The sequence below is a fragment of the Callospermophilus lateralis genome, chromosome 4 (genome assembly GCF_048772815.1).
Source record: "Callospermophilus lateralis isolate mCalLat2 chromosome 4, mCalLat2.hap1, whole genome shotgun sequence".
In the NCBI taxonomy this organism is placed as follows: Eukaryota; Metazoa; Chordata; class Mammalia; order Rodentia; family Sciuridae; genus Callospermophilus; species Callospermophilus lateralis.
This window is the reverse complement of record NC_135308.1, coordinates 2,404,069-2,419,001: the sequence shown is the minus strand read 5'-3', so window position 1 is coordinate 2,419,001 and position 14,933 is coordinate 2,404,069. Positions and strand designations below refer to the sequence as shown.

General features: G+C 44.7%; 1 protein-coding gene across 1 annotated transcript in view; it reads left to right on the top strand.

Annotated features, from left to right (window-relative positions):
• Nucleotides 1-14,933, top strand: part of Csmd1 (CUB and Sushi multiple domains 1) — a 1,328,246-nt gene that overhangs the window by 1,133,958 nt on the left and 179,355 nt on the right. Inside the window, exons 32-36 of the mRNA XM_077109222.1 lie at nt 683-796; nt 4,349-4,444; nt 11,559-11,762; nt 12,654-12,778; nt 13,653-13,749. Coding sequence (XP_076965337.1) covers nt 683-796; nt 4,349-4,444; nt 11,559-11,762; nt 12,654-12,778; nt 13,653-13,749 — 636 coding nt within the window. The remainder of the gene's footprint in view (nt 1-682; nt 797-4,348; nt 4,445-11,558; nt 11,763-12,653; nt 12,779-13,652; nt 13,750-14,933) is intronic.

Here is a 14,933-nt window from a genome sequence, read left to right as displayed (position 1 = left end):
TAGATGCTGAATCACAGGATTTCCTAAATATTTAAAGGCTCTCTATCACCAATTTGAATTCACAAATATAAATTAAATTTTTCACTGTATAGTATGTATTTATGATATACTTGGAGAAGGAGTGTTCACACAACTTAACCTATAAGATAAATAAAATTGTGCTGAGGAATAACAATAAGCAAGTCCTACGTGTGCTGCTGAATCAAGGGTATGAACAAGTTAATATGAATTTGATGGTGGGTTAACATAAATTGTTAATATAGTAACTTTCTGTAACAAATTTTAAATTACTCACCAAATTACCATGCATTTTTATCTGTTTATTTTTTACTGAATAAAATGTCTCTGATTACACAAAAATTAATGGGATGCCTTTATAGATGTTCTTCTACTATTTTAATGCAGTATTTACTAAAAGAAAAAAAATCCTCATTTAATGTTAAAATTACACAGAGAACAGTAATTTCTCTCCTCTAATTAAGCACCAAAAAAAAAAAAAAAAAAAAAACCACCAAGATATAAAGTAAAATTGTTTTATCACTGAAAAAGTACAGAAAAAGTAAATTCACGTTCATGTTTTACAGGACTGTTGAGGTAGTGGTGCTTGGGGGACCAGCCGGCGTCGTCTACCCAGGCCTCTGTTCCCTTCTAAAGCATCTTTCCCTCTGCCCTTTGTTTTCAGTGGTGTTCGGGCAGTTTGCCTACTTCCAGACAGCGCTGAACGACTTGGCGGAACTATTTGATGGAACCCACCCCCAGGCCAGACTTCTCAGTTCACTCTCCGGGTCTCATTCAGGTCAGATGCTTTTACAATCCCATGAGACATCTGTGGTGACTGATTTTAAATTCGTCTATTTCTTTGTTTTGATGAATGAGAAATTTAATGATTGAATTTGCAGGTGTGTTTAGCAAAGCCTTGTTTTAGGTGTAAGCTTTCAGAAATGTCTTATCCTATTTAAAAAACACCCACCTTTATGTTCCATAGTAAGATCATGGAACATGTAATATGTTAATATAAGAGGCAAATATTAGAAACTTAATGGGTGCTAAGTTGTGTCATATATTTGTTTTCTGCTTCATAATCCTCTACCTGGAGTCAAGAGCTCTTCACAGTTTGTTCTAAATCATTTAAAACCTGAACTTGTGCCCAGGTAGAGAATATCCATAGATTCCAGTGTCCGTGGAGGGTTCCTGAAACCAGTCCCCTTCAACACCGAGGGACGGCACAATTCTGCAGGATTAATTTATCACCGTCTATTTACCACACCCCTTACCAATGAGCCAGCCCCTTTATTTTCACTTCTGCTGTCTTTTCAGCATTTACTTGTTAAATTTGCTAAATCAGTCTCCAAGTAAAGGATGTATATACAGTCTTGAAGCTACCATGGTTAAGGTTTAGTTATTTCCAGTTTTTCACTATTTCTTTTTTATCTTTACACTTTTAAATTTGTTCTAACTAGTTATACATGACAGAAGAATGCACTTTGACATAGCATTCATAAATGGAATATGACATCTCATTCTTCTGGTTGCACATGATGTAGAATTACACTGGTTATATAATCAAATATGCACATAGGTAACAATGTCTGATTCATTCTACTATCCTTCCCATCCCCATATACCCTCCTCTCCCTTCACTCCCCTCCGTCTGATCCAAAGTCCCTCTGTTCTTCCCTAGCTCCCCACCGTATTATGAATCAGCATCCACATATCAGATACAGCATTCACTTCTATGGGATTCTTAGGGATTGGCTTATTTCATTTAGTGTGACATTCTCAGTCTCCATCCATTTACCACCAAATGCCATAATTTCATTCTTCTTTAAGGCTAATATTTAATTGTGCATATATGCCACATTTTCTCTATCCATTCATCTGCTGAAGGGCACCTAGGTTGGTTTCATGGTATCATGAATTGAGGTGCTATAAACATTGATGTGGCTGCGTCACTGTCGTATGCTGGTTTTAAGTCCTTTGGTCATAAACCAAGAAGTGGAATAGCTGGGCCAAACGGTGGTCCAATTCTCAGTTTTCTGAGGAATCTCCATACCATTTCCCATAGTGGTTGCACCAATTTGTAGTCCTACCAGCAATGTATGTATGTACCTTTTCCCCCACATCCTTGCCCACATTTATCATGATTTATATTCTTGTTAATTGCCATTCTGGCAGGAGGGAGATGAAATCTTAGAGTAGTTTTGATTTGCATTTCTGTAATTGCTAGAGATGGTGAACATTTTTGCATACATTTGTTCAGCATGTGTATTTCTTCTTCTGAGAATTGTCCGTTCAGTTCCTTAGCCTATTTATTGATTGGATTATTTGGTTTTTTGGTGTTAGGTTTTTTATATATCCTGGAGATTAGTGCTCTACCTGAAGTGCCTGTGCTAAAGACTCTCTCCCATTCTGTGGGCTCTCTTTGCATGTTCTTAATTGCTTTGTTTCTGTGAAGAAGGTTTTTAGTTTGATCCCATTTATTGATTCTGGATTTTACTTCTTTTGCTTTAGGAGTCTTGTTATTGAAGTTAGTTCCTAAGTTGACATGGTGGACATTAGGCCTATCTTTTCTTCTGTTAGGCAAAGGGTCTTCGGTCTAATGCCAAGACCCCTGATCCACTTTGAGTTGAGTTTTGTGCAGGGTGAGAGATAGAGGTTTAATTTCATTCTGCTGCATATGGATTTCCAGTTTTCCCAGCACCATTAGTTGAGAGGCTGTCTTTTATCCTATGTATGTTTAAGGCACCTTTGTCTAGTATGAGATAACTGTATTCATGTGGGTTGGTCTCTGTGTCCTCTATTCTGTACCATTGGTATACATGTCTGTCTTGGTGCCAATACCATGTCATTTTTGTTTCTATGGCTCTGTAATATAATTGGTGATCTGGTATTCTGATGCCTCCTGCTGTACTTTTCTCACTGAGGATTGTTTTGGTTATTCTAGGTCTCTTATTTTTTAAATGAATTTCATGATTGCTTTTTCTATTTCTATTAAAAAGGTCATTGGAATTTTAATAAGAATTGCATTAAATCTGTATAGTGCTTTGGGTAGTATGGCCATTTTGACAATATTAATTCTGCCTATCCAAGAACAAGGGAGATCTTTCCATCTTCTAAAGTCTTCTTCAGTTTCTTTCTTCAGTGTTCTGTAATTTCCATCATAGAAGTCTTTCACCTCTTTTGTTAGATTGATTCCCCAATTTTTTTTGAGTCTATTGTGAATGGAATAGTTTTTCCAATTTCTCTTTCAGTGGATTCATCACTGATATAGAGGAATGCACTTGACTTATGGGTGTTAATTTTTTACCCTGCTACTTTGATGAATTTACAGATGCAGAAAAAGCATTTGACAAAACACAGCACCCTTTCATGCTCAAAACACTAGAAAAAAATAGGGATAACAGAAACATATCTCAACATTATCAAAGCTACCTATGCTAAACCCAAGGCCAACATCATTCTAAATGGAGAAAAATTGAAAGCATTCCTGGAACAACACAGGGATACCCCTTTTTACCACTTTTATTCAACATTATCCTTGAAACTCTAGCCAGAGCAATTAGATAGACAAAAGAAATTAAAGGGAAACAAATAAGAAAAGAAGAACGCAAACTATTACTATACGTTGATGACATGATTCTATATTTAGAAGATCCAAAAAATTCTGAAAACTTCTAGAATTAATAAATGAATTCAGCAAAGTAGCAGGATATAAAACCAACACCTATAAATCACTATTTCTTAACCAAACAGCTACAACCATGTTTTGTTATTTTCTACCAATATCCTGTGGTAGAACCTTTAAGAAGAGAGGCATTCAAAATCTTGATACATAGTAACAAATTCTCCCTGAAAAGCTTATACCCACCCACTCCCAAGCTGCTCAGGATAGGATTCAGGTTAGGCTCTCTCAAGAGGTTACAATTTTACTTCAGTAGGCTTTTTCTGAATGTGTTAATTTTTAAAATCAACTTTCAATTACAAATTTGTTTTTTCATTTTAAGAAAATTTCTAGCCAGCAAGAATCGAATCAATGTAATCTGAGGTAATGACGCAGCCAGTAATTGTGTCTTACATGTTATCAGCCAATAGCCCTATTCTATTTTCTTCAGAAGAAAGCAAACGTGAATTAATGATTGAATACATTTTACTAGAATGTAGGAACAGAGTTTTAAAGTCTTGATATAAACAATATTTGGGTCTTAAACCCAAAATTAAAGTTTATTTTTTTTTAAAGTTCAAAAATTCATTGTGAAATTCCAAGTTAAAATGATCATCGTGAACACTCCCATTCACACAGGGCTGGGTGTTTTCTGGCCCCAGGAACGATCGCTGTCTTTATCTGCAGGTGAAACGCTGCCTTTGGCTACATCCAATCAAATCCTGCTTCGATTCAGCGCCAAGAGTGGGGCGGCCGCCCGGGGCTTCCACTTTGTTTATCAAGGTAAATGCACCCCCTGTCCCCCTCCTCTGCTCAGTTCTAACACTGCAGCTCCACCCTCTTCAGACAAGTCATGGAAGTATCCAAACCACACTTTTGTGATATTTAAGGAATTGAGGGTGTTTATATAAGATAAAATTATTTAATGAAAATATTAGTTGTTCTTTCAACACCTGGATTTTCTATTTCTACTCCAGATCATAATATCTCATTTATCCAGCACTATACAGAGACGGATCTTTATCCTGTGACCTTTGTGTAGCTCTGTGCTTCTCAAAATGTCTGCAAATATAATATTTTATCTGATTAAGTAAACCATTTCATTATAGTTTATATCTTTGCAAGGACTTGAATGAAATACACTTAAAATACATCAGTTAATCCACTTGTTACTGGGAAAATTAACTTAAACCACAGTTTAACAAGAGAAACTTATGTATCTCTCACTTTACCTAATTTTGGTTGGTCCTGCTTTATTCACTTTTAGCTCTTCTACATCATTCTGTTTATTTTTAAATTTGGAACTCATTAAAAAAAAAATAAAACTTGGGATGACTTCATAGATTTGAAGGGTGAAGAATTTTTCCTGGGTGTGGTTTACCTTTTTTGCATCTTCATTGAATGAACTTAAGAAACTGCCAGGTGACTGCATGCACATTTGGGGATGAGAACAGGGGCGACATGGGACTTTTCATGACCACAGATGGGGATCTGGGAGAGACTTTTCCTTGTAGAGAAAAGCTGTCCAAACATAAAGAGCGATCTTGGTCCAGTTTTCCTCTAGGCTAGAGAGAACACTACCACTCCTAAATATTCTCTTTCAATTGGAAGGAGATAATTTTTTACCAATGACACCTTTCCCTTAACAAAGACTTCAGAAAGCATCCTTGATACATTATGTTTTCAAAAAGAATATGGAGGATAACAAGGTCGTATAATTTATATATTCTAGCTAATAATCTCACATTGCAAAAGCCATGCCATCAAAATATTTCACTATAAAAGAAGCCTCCGTTTTCAGCAATAAGAATATTTAAAGAATAGAGAAAAGAAAGTGAGAATAATATTTGACAGATAAGTAGGAGGCAAACTGTCTTGAACCTGGTTTAAGCAGCAGTTGCTTGAATCTCTATGCTATTGAATTAAATGTCACCACCTTGCTATAAGCTGTAGCTCTTGTTAAATATGAACAATTAACTAGTATCTCTTAAAAAATGAATTTATTAGGAGAGAGACCAATTTAAAGAGCCTACCTCTTGCCACTCCTAATTTTCTTCAAATAAATTCTAAATTAATTTGCAAAAGTATATTCGCAAGCCAAAATTCATGTAATATATGTAAAGAAACTGAACCGGTTGATCTAAGTATATTTTTCCTCCTGAAAAAATTAAAGTCATTGGCATTCTCTACATTCTCTGCCTTTCTAAGACACTTGCTTTGATTTTTTATAAAGATTAGAAAATTGTCAGATAATCAGATGAAATATCTTATGCAAATGACTCAACATCTTTATCTTCAAATGGTATCACCAGAAAACATATTTTTGAAATCATGTTTCCTTGTTTAAAAGCATACATGATTATTAAAAGAAAAGCAGAGAGTAAAGAAAAACAGACGGAATCGAGTCTCCTTGTTCTGAAGAATATAAATGGCTCTAATATCTTCAATATTTTATAAAGTCCCAATATACCCCTTTTTCTTGCTTTTAACCAGTGAGGTTATGCAAAATCAGGGTCTTTTTTCATCAGAGCTAACTCCTTTGCAGATACAGGGAGAAGACAATGAATACAATTTACAAATCACTCAACAGCAATGGGGGAAGTTTCAATACCTATGAAAGGTAAATTGAACATTGGTTCTTGAAAGGTAGTTGTTGTTTTGAATGTTGAAGCCCCCAAATTACTTGAACTCTCTTGTGTGAAAGTTTCCTGAACAGTGCTTCCTATGTCAGTTACAGCTTCCTTCTTTGGTGAATTACTAAAGCTTAAAATTGCACAGTGACTTTATGACTCCTCTGGTGGCAGGTGATCTAGCAGTTCAACTGTGAAGAATTGCTGGGGAGAGATGAGCAGGGTCAGAGAGCAAGCTGTGTCTATGAGTAGGTGTGCAAGGGTCGTCCTCCTGGAGCCATTGGTAGCTCTCTGCTCCCAGCCCCTCCAGGTCATCCTGATACTAACGTGGAGACTTCAGTAACCATGATGCTGCCATCTCTCAAACTTGTAGAGAGAAAGAAAAGGACATGTACATAGGGCCTTTTTTTTCACAAAGTGTCCTGATCATCCTAGGTATTTGCTGGCTTTCATTCATTTGTTTTCCACAGTCCTTGAGAGTAGGAGCTTACATTTGGAAGCCTGAGGGCAGAAAGAGAGAGTTGGTACCCACGGAAAGCCAAGAGTCCACCATCTGCACAATGCAGCAGTTGGCTCTTCAGCATAGGTCCCCCCTGAGCTGAGCCTGGGATGGGGTGGAAGTGCATGGCTGTTTGGGGCTATTCAGTGGGAACTCAGGGCCTGGCTATTCTCTGGGAGCAGAGTGGCACAGCTCACCATGACCCTTAGCAAGAAGGACTAATGGGCAGGGGCTGGGGCTGGGGCTCAAGCGGTATCGTGCTCGCCTGGCATGCGTGTGGCCCAGGTTAGATTCTCAACACCACATACAAATAAAGATGTTGTGTCTGCCGAAAAAGAAAAAATAATATTAAATTCTCTCTCTCTCTCTCTCTCTCTCTCTCTCTCTCTCTCTCTCTCCGCCCCCTCTCTAAAAAAAAAAAACAAAATCAAAAAAAGGACTAGTAGGCAGCCGAGGTAGATGGGCTCAGTTGGCACCCTTCTCCTCTGCCCTCTCTGTCTGGTGCCTGTGACTGTCTGAGGGAGCTGGCACCTGAGTCTATCATCAATATCAGATTGCCTTTAATGCTCCTGTGTGCACGCTAGGTGTGCCTAGCCTGCTCTCCAGCCCTGTTCCAGCATGCAGTTCCGGGCCGCCTTCAGCCTCCTCCACAGAACTCATACCAGAATTATTAAACTAGAAGGATCTACTGTACGTTTCTCCTTTCTTTTGTAAACTGTAAAGGTTCATCGTCGATATGGAAAAGGAAAGGAAGGGGAAAGGAAGCCATGTGTCACAACACCTCCCTGTTGGGGGCAGTTTAGAAGTGGCAGCTCGCCTTCAGTCTTTCCATGGCATGGGTGCGGGGTCACCAACGTGACCACAGTTTTCCCTCCTGGCCACCCAGCAATGCCTGAACATCATCGGCCCTGAACCACCTGCCCAGAAAAGCTTCTCACTCCCAGACATGCCCACCCCTCCCTGGCCACGCCCACCCCACCCCACCCCTCCCTGCCCACGCCCAGAACTTCAACCTATTCCTGGCCACTCCCAGAACAGCTTCTTACTCCACATTTTTCCAGGTCTAACTCTCCTTTTAGACAACATGGAGGCTTAATTGGTTTCCCCCTTTAAGATATTCACACTTTATATTAAGAGCTCATTAAATGTACAGCTTTTACAAAGAAGTTTCAGCATAAATTTTATTTGTAATCTGGCAATAAATGTCTAAATTCCCCTGCTAGTAATGACCTGTCAAATCAGATGTCTCAGAGCCAGAGGGGAAGACATTGGAAAGCAAAGAGAAGAGATAAATTTTAATATCCCAGGAGATGGGAGAAAGGAAAGGGGCAAAGCTGAGACAAGCAGGAGATGAAGAAGCAGGAGACGTTCTCAGTCACTAAAGGAAATAGCAGAGTGCCTCAGGTGGACACGGCAGGCCAGTCCTACACGTGCTTCAGGTGGACACTGCAGGCCAGTCCTACACGTGCCTCAGGTGGACACGGCAGGCCAGTCCTACACGTGCCTCAGGTGGACACGGCAGGCCAGTCCTACACGTGCCTCAGGTGGACACTGCAGGCCAGTCCTACACACACTCAGGTTTGTTTTCTCCGGCATATCTCCTGCACCGCCCACGGCAGGAGTGTAGCAAGAGAACTTCACGCACACATCTGCAGTTGTGTCCTTGGTGGTGACAGATGATTAACAGAGCCATCACCTGGTGCCCCCTAAGGCACACACCCATTCCTGGTGCTTCCACTCTGGGCCCTGCAGCAGCACTGGTCCCAGGCCACCCAGCTGTCTGGCCTATCACCTTGGTTCTCCAGCACGACCTTGTTCTCTGCCCACTTTTCACTAGTTTGATTTCAGCTGTGTAAAGTGTTCTAACTGGTAGAGGGGAGTCACAGTGGGGGGCAGAGGCTGTGTGAAGGGCCAGGAAAGGTGGAGCCCGAGGGTGGACCCAGAGGGCTGGGTGCAGAGAGTGCTGGGCTCTCCCCCAGACACACACACGCAGGCTCATGTCTCAGTTTTGTAGCTTTCCTCTCTCCCACCTCCTGGGATATTAAAATTCATCTCTTCTCTTTGCTTTTCAAATGTCTTCCTGAGAAACGTTCTCCAAAATTGCATTAGAAAGCAGGTATTACTCCTTAATTGTTGGCTTTCTTAAAATAAATAGCTATCACGTTCATGAAGACAGTTTTAACAGGGACTTGTACATCCAGGATGCTGGAGGCTGTCTCCCCTGTTTGGGAACCTCCGGGTGTGGGCAGCCTGCATTACACTAGCAAGAGTCACCGTACTTGAAGTCTCTGAGTTAAGTAGCACCTTTACCATAGAATGCAGTCTATTTCCAAGTAATTGTGCACAAGCACCAAGATTCCCATTGGGAGATGCTTCTTCATTTGGAAAAAAACATCCTTGAGATAACTATGGAAGTCTCCTTTGGGTATATTTTCCCCCTTTATACCATTTCCAACTGTAACAAAATTCTTAAGCATAGAGCTCTGACAAATATACTTTTAAACAGTCCTTTATTATGTTAGAATTTGGTAAGTATTCTATGTTGTTCCTCTATTAGTTAGGGAAATGTTTAATTCTGATATTCATTAATTTTTTCAACTATAGCAAATAGATGATATATAATTTCATCAACTTTCGTTTCTGATAGAAAATATTTCAACATTGGATTGAAATGTAGTTCAGTCAGAATAATCTTCTGATTTCCATTCTTATAGAATAGCTTTCTTTGCAGCAGTTACCAAAGTGGTGTCTGCCATTGTTCAGACCCAATTAGGAGAGGGACACCAATGTGTTGAGGAAGAGCAGTCTGAAGACAGGGTCGTGTTAAGGAAAATGGGTACATGAACGCACTCTCTCCAAGGGCGGCCCCACCGAATATGAAAATAGCCAGGACGGAGAAGAACAGGGTCCCGCAAGCAGCACACCCTGTGGCTGGCTGCGGAAGTCAGAACGGAACACGCGAACTTCCAAGTACACAACTGGCTCCAAGGTGTTGGCTTGTTGTGACAGGTCCCTTTGCCAGGTGAAGGGTCTTTCAGACTTTATCCCATGCTCCTTTTGACAGGCAGGGAAATCTGTTGCAGATGGCAATTTCTGACATACAACCTAAGTAAATGTCTCACCCACTTTGCACGGAGACTCCCCCGCCAATACCCACCGTCCAAGGACACTGAGACACACACCTGTCATCTCACAGATTTAGGGTCTTGCTCCCTGTGGCAAGAGGAGCACACACGTGAGAAGTGGACAGTCTCAGAGAGCACTTGGGGGTTTGTGGACGGTGCAGGCTAGTTGGAGGGGTTGGGAAGGACTGGTCATCCTGTGACTTTTCTCTGGACTTGCTGCTGCTGGGCAGGGGACATTCATCTTACCTAGAAGGTAGAAGGTCAGAGCAGGCTGGGACTGTTGAGAGTAGGGAGCTCCCTGCTGGACACGCAGGGACTCTTGGGCCTTTTCGTGGCTTCCAATGTGGCCCTCCTCTCAGCGCCATGCAGCCGGCAGCTGCCTGGGCTCCTTTCTCTTTGAGGGGGCCTGCCCTGAGCACGTTCCAGGGGCGCAGCGCAGGGTTGCTGACTGCCACAGGACTTCTCCACCTCCCCAGCCAGGCCTCGTCAGGCCCACCATGCATTCGGCCGCTGTGAGCGCGAGATCTGAGACTGCCTCCTTGCTGGGCGGAATCTGCAGCCTTGGTCCCTCTGGGACTGGCTCATTGCACTCTGCACAAGTCCTTGAGGGGCAGGAGATCCTTCCTCTGTAAGGTTGAGTGAAGTTCCAGAATACACACGTTTAGACCCATTTTCTGTGGACAAACAGCTTGTTCCCCATCTTGTCTATACTGAGTAGCGCTGCAGTGAGCTTGGGGGTGCAGAGTTCTTCTGGAACCCTGGACTCAGTCCTCTCAGGTAAACGTCCAGAGCCGGGCCCGCCATATCATGTGTAGTTCTATTAGATTTCATCACTACATCGCAGTGGCCATGTCGTAAGGAGGCTGTAAAGAGTGGCTTTCCCCACGAGATTTTAAGCTTGTTTTAGTCAACTTTATCACTGCTATGACTAAACGCCTGATAAGAACAACTGGAGAGGAGGCTCAAGGTTCTGGTGGTCTCAGCCCATGGACAGCCAGCTCCACTCCTGGGGGCTCAAGGTGAGGCAGGAAAACATGGCAGAAGAGTGGGGTGGAGGGACGCAGCTCTCATGGTGATCAGGAAACAGAGAGAGAGAGAGAGAGAGAGAGAGAGAAAGCTCACTCGCCAGATACAAAATAGAGACCCCCAAAGCCCATCCCCATGCCCCGCCTCCTCCAGCCACAGCCTCCCTGCCTTCAGCCACCCTCCAGTTAATCCCGCGGGGATGGACTCTCTGGCGGGGTGAAGGTGCGCATAACTCAATCACTTCTCCTCTGAACTTTCTTTCACTGTTCACACATGCGCTTTGGGGGACCTCCAAACCCTAACAAGGCTGAATACAGTTTGTCATTGTGAAGTGATGATGTCCTTGCTGGTGGTCAATTACTTGCTTGATGTCACTCAGCCCTGTAAGGCACTATTCTTCTTATGTCCATTTCCTGCTCTGAGTGGGAAATCCAGGGGTTCCTCAGGTCACCTGAGCTTGGAGCGTGGGGTGGACCTGCTCCTGTCACACCCCACAGAATGGGTTGGAGGAGCTGACTTCGGTGTCAGCATCCCCCTCCCAGGCCCCAGTCTGCTGTCCAGATGAGGTTGTGGCCTGCTGATAAAGACACAGACGGCGGTGTTCTGTTTGCCTCCAGCTGTCCCTCGCACCAGTGACACCCAGTGCAGCTCTGTCCCCGAGCCCAGATATGGGAGAAGAATCGGCTCTGAATTCTCCGCAGGCTCCATTGTTCGATTTGAGTGTAACCCAGGGTACCTGCTGCAGGGTTCCACGGCCATCCGCTGCCAGTCTGTGCCCAACGCACTTGCTCAGTGGAACGACACGGTGCCCAGCTGTGTAGGTGAGTGTCCTCCACAGGTGGGGTGACAGGTACGGGCTGTGCCCACAGTCCCCAGTGCAGAGAGCTGCCATCCAGGGTCACCGTCTGGTCCACACAGAGTGTCCACCTCCTAACCTGCATGACGGGAAGGTTGTGTCTGAGGAATGCCTGAGCAGTAGCCACCCCTGAAGACCCGGTGTCCTAAGACGCATCAGAGCCTAAGGCCCGGGCACACTTCCTCTCTCCACTCTGTTAAGAGTGCCATCGACTCTGTCGTCGCAGCCACACCACATAATTCCATTTTGGGGTAAAAGCATGATGAGGTTGATTTGCTGTATTACTTGGGTAATGCTCTTTAATACATTTGTGCTGATGAATGTTTGAAAAGCAAGAGGTTAATGCAGCCTGAATGGCAATGGCATTGTTAGTTAGATTTTATTTGCTTCATTTGGTGTAGAAAACTCTAGTGTAATCATAATTAGCACTTGAATTCATTTGCATTTTAAGCATCTCTTCTTCTCCTTGGACTTGCTCATAAATCCTGTTGGCATCATCTGGAGCCGCACGACTGTGTGGGAAGAGAGCACTCTGCAGTGGTCTTTAAATTAAGTAGATGAATTATTCCAAATAGAATTCGCTCCAGAGATGCTGTTGGTAGGTGCGCCACCTTCTTACACACCTGAAGAGGTGTTTAGAGGTTCCAGGTCCATAAGTTAGTAGCACAACAGGTGATCACCAGAGGAATGGCTGATTTAAAAGGGACTCAACTCCACCTTGGCTACAAATGCCATTTAGAGTACCACAGTCCATGGGAAGTTCCTGTCACTATCTGACCACACAGAAAAGAAAACTAAAGCCAAATTAATGGCCTCGCTGCATTTTACACTTATTCTATGTGGCTCTGTCTCTCAGTTCCCTGCAGTGGCAATTTCACTCAACGGAGAGGGACAATTCTGTCCCCTGGCTACCCTGAGCCCTATGGCAACAACCTGAACTGTGTGTGGAAGATCACTGTGACGGAGGGGTCCGGAATCCAGGTGTGTGCCCCAGCCCAGAGCTACCATGGACTCTGCCAGCAACTGTGGACTCGGCCAGCAACCCTGGCTTCTTCTTCTTTTGCTCCTGTTTCCACCCCCTTCCTCACCTCCCTCCCTCCCTCCTTCCTTCCCTCCCTCTTTCCTCCCCTTCCTCCTTCCTTCCTTCTCTCCCTCACTCCCTCCTTCCTTCCCTCCCTCTTTCCTCCCCTTCCTCCTTCCTTCCTTCTCTCCCTCACTCCCTCCTTCTCTCCCTCCTTTCTCCCTCCCTCCCTCTCCCTTCCTCCCTTCCTCCCTCCCTCCTTCCTTCTTTCCTTCACTCCCTCCCTCCTCCCTCCCTCCTTCCCTCCCTCCCTCCCTCCCTCCTTCCTTCCCTCCCTCCTTTCCTCCCTCCCTCCCTCCTTCCTTCCCTCCCTCCTTTCCTCCCTCCCTCCCTCCTTCCTTCCTTCCCTCCTTCTTTTTCTCCCTCCCTCTTCCTTCCCTCCCTCCCTCCCTCCTTTCCTCCCTCCCTCCCTCCTTCTTTCTCTCCCTCCCTCCTTCCTTCCCTCCCTCCCTCCCTCCTTCTTTCTCTCCCTCCCTCCTTCCTTCCCTCCCTCCCTCTCTCCTTCCCTCCCTCCCTCCCTCCTTCCTTCCTTTACATTGGTCATCTTGAATAGTATACAGCATAATCTATTTCTCTTTTCTTAATATTTCTACACAATATTTTTATTTTTGGAGTTTTAGAATAAAAATTGTCAAAAGTATCATTTATAGAGTTTTTTTAATGTCCTTTTCATGAATTATTTTCTTTATTTTGATATATGTTTATCTTAATCTTAAATCTGATTAGATTAATACTCAATCAAAATGGCTATTTACTTGACACTGTGGTTTGCAGATTCAAGTGATCAGCTTTGCCACGGAGCAGAACTGGGACTCCCTTGAGATCCACGACGGTGGGGACGTGACTGCACCGCGGCTGGGGAGCTTCTCAGGTAGGAGGCCGCTCCTGTCCTGGCTGGTGGGTCAGAATCTGAGGCCAAAGCACACAGCAGCGCACGCTCTGGGGGAGTTTCCTGCTGGGCTCCTGCGTCTCCGTGTGCTTCTTGAGCCAGTGGAGTGTGGGAGAGACCTTGTGGCTCAACGAGGCATGTCTGAACCCACTGGTGGCTCAGCCTCTCAGAGGTGGCCTTCTGAGGCTGCTCATGGACAGCAGAAGCCAGTGAGCCTGTGAGTGGGCAGGGAGAGTTGGCACCAGTTCTGAACTGTCACCTAAGGTCCTCAGCCTGGGGAGTGACTCTGCACCTGGACCTCGTTGAGCCTTGTTCCCTGCTCAAGGGGCCAGATCTGGGTGCGGCCAGCCGCAGTGTGGCCCTCTTGCTTTCCCCAGCACCTCCTGTGCACCGATGCCCCATGCTGCTGGTCGCACCTTCCATGGTACCCAGGTGGGCTTCCTGCCCGTGGTCCCTGAGAGGCCTCAGACCTGGGTCAGCTTTTCTCTGTCCTGACAGCTCATTCTGCCTCCTTGCCCCTGAGCTCCTCCCCATGTGGCCTTCCCCATCAGAGCAAAGGTGGCCAAGGCCGGCATCTTCCTGGTCATAGCCCTCATCACGATGGCCAGTCCCTACAGAGCGCTGGTGTGCTGGTCCCTGCTCACACGCCTCCAGACTGACCTTGGAGATAGCACACAGAGCCAAGTTCTGTTGCTTTCCTCCTTTTACAAATGAGGGACAGAGATTTAAATGTAGAATTGTCCAAGATGACAAGTCATAATTCCCTGAGCCACACCGTCTGCTCCTGTGAAGGACCATGAGGTGTGTCACCTGTAGCCACCACTTCCCTGCCTCCCCCCCCCCCCCCCCCCGAGAGGGAGGGCTGTTTGTGGAGTGCATTCCTCCCTGCTCTTCGCCTGCTGGAAGGTGGGGCCTGGAGAGGCCTGGCCCTTCACAGTGTCCACTTGAGTTTAGTCCTGTCACTTTAAGTGATTCGGGGACCCTGTCTCTGGCTACCTGCAGATGAGAGCCTGTAGGTGTTAGGCAGTGGAGTGCCTCACCGCATTGCATCGCTGTTCTCCCCTGTGGGGGCTGTCCTTATGCCCTCTGCACCCTGGGGAGCTGTCTCTGCAAATGGCCCGCTGGGACTCAAGGCGATAAGGTCTCTGGCGATAACTGTAGCCACA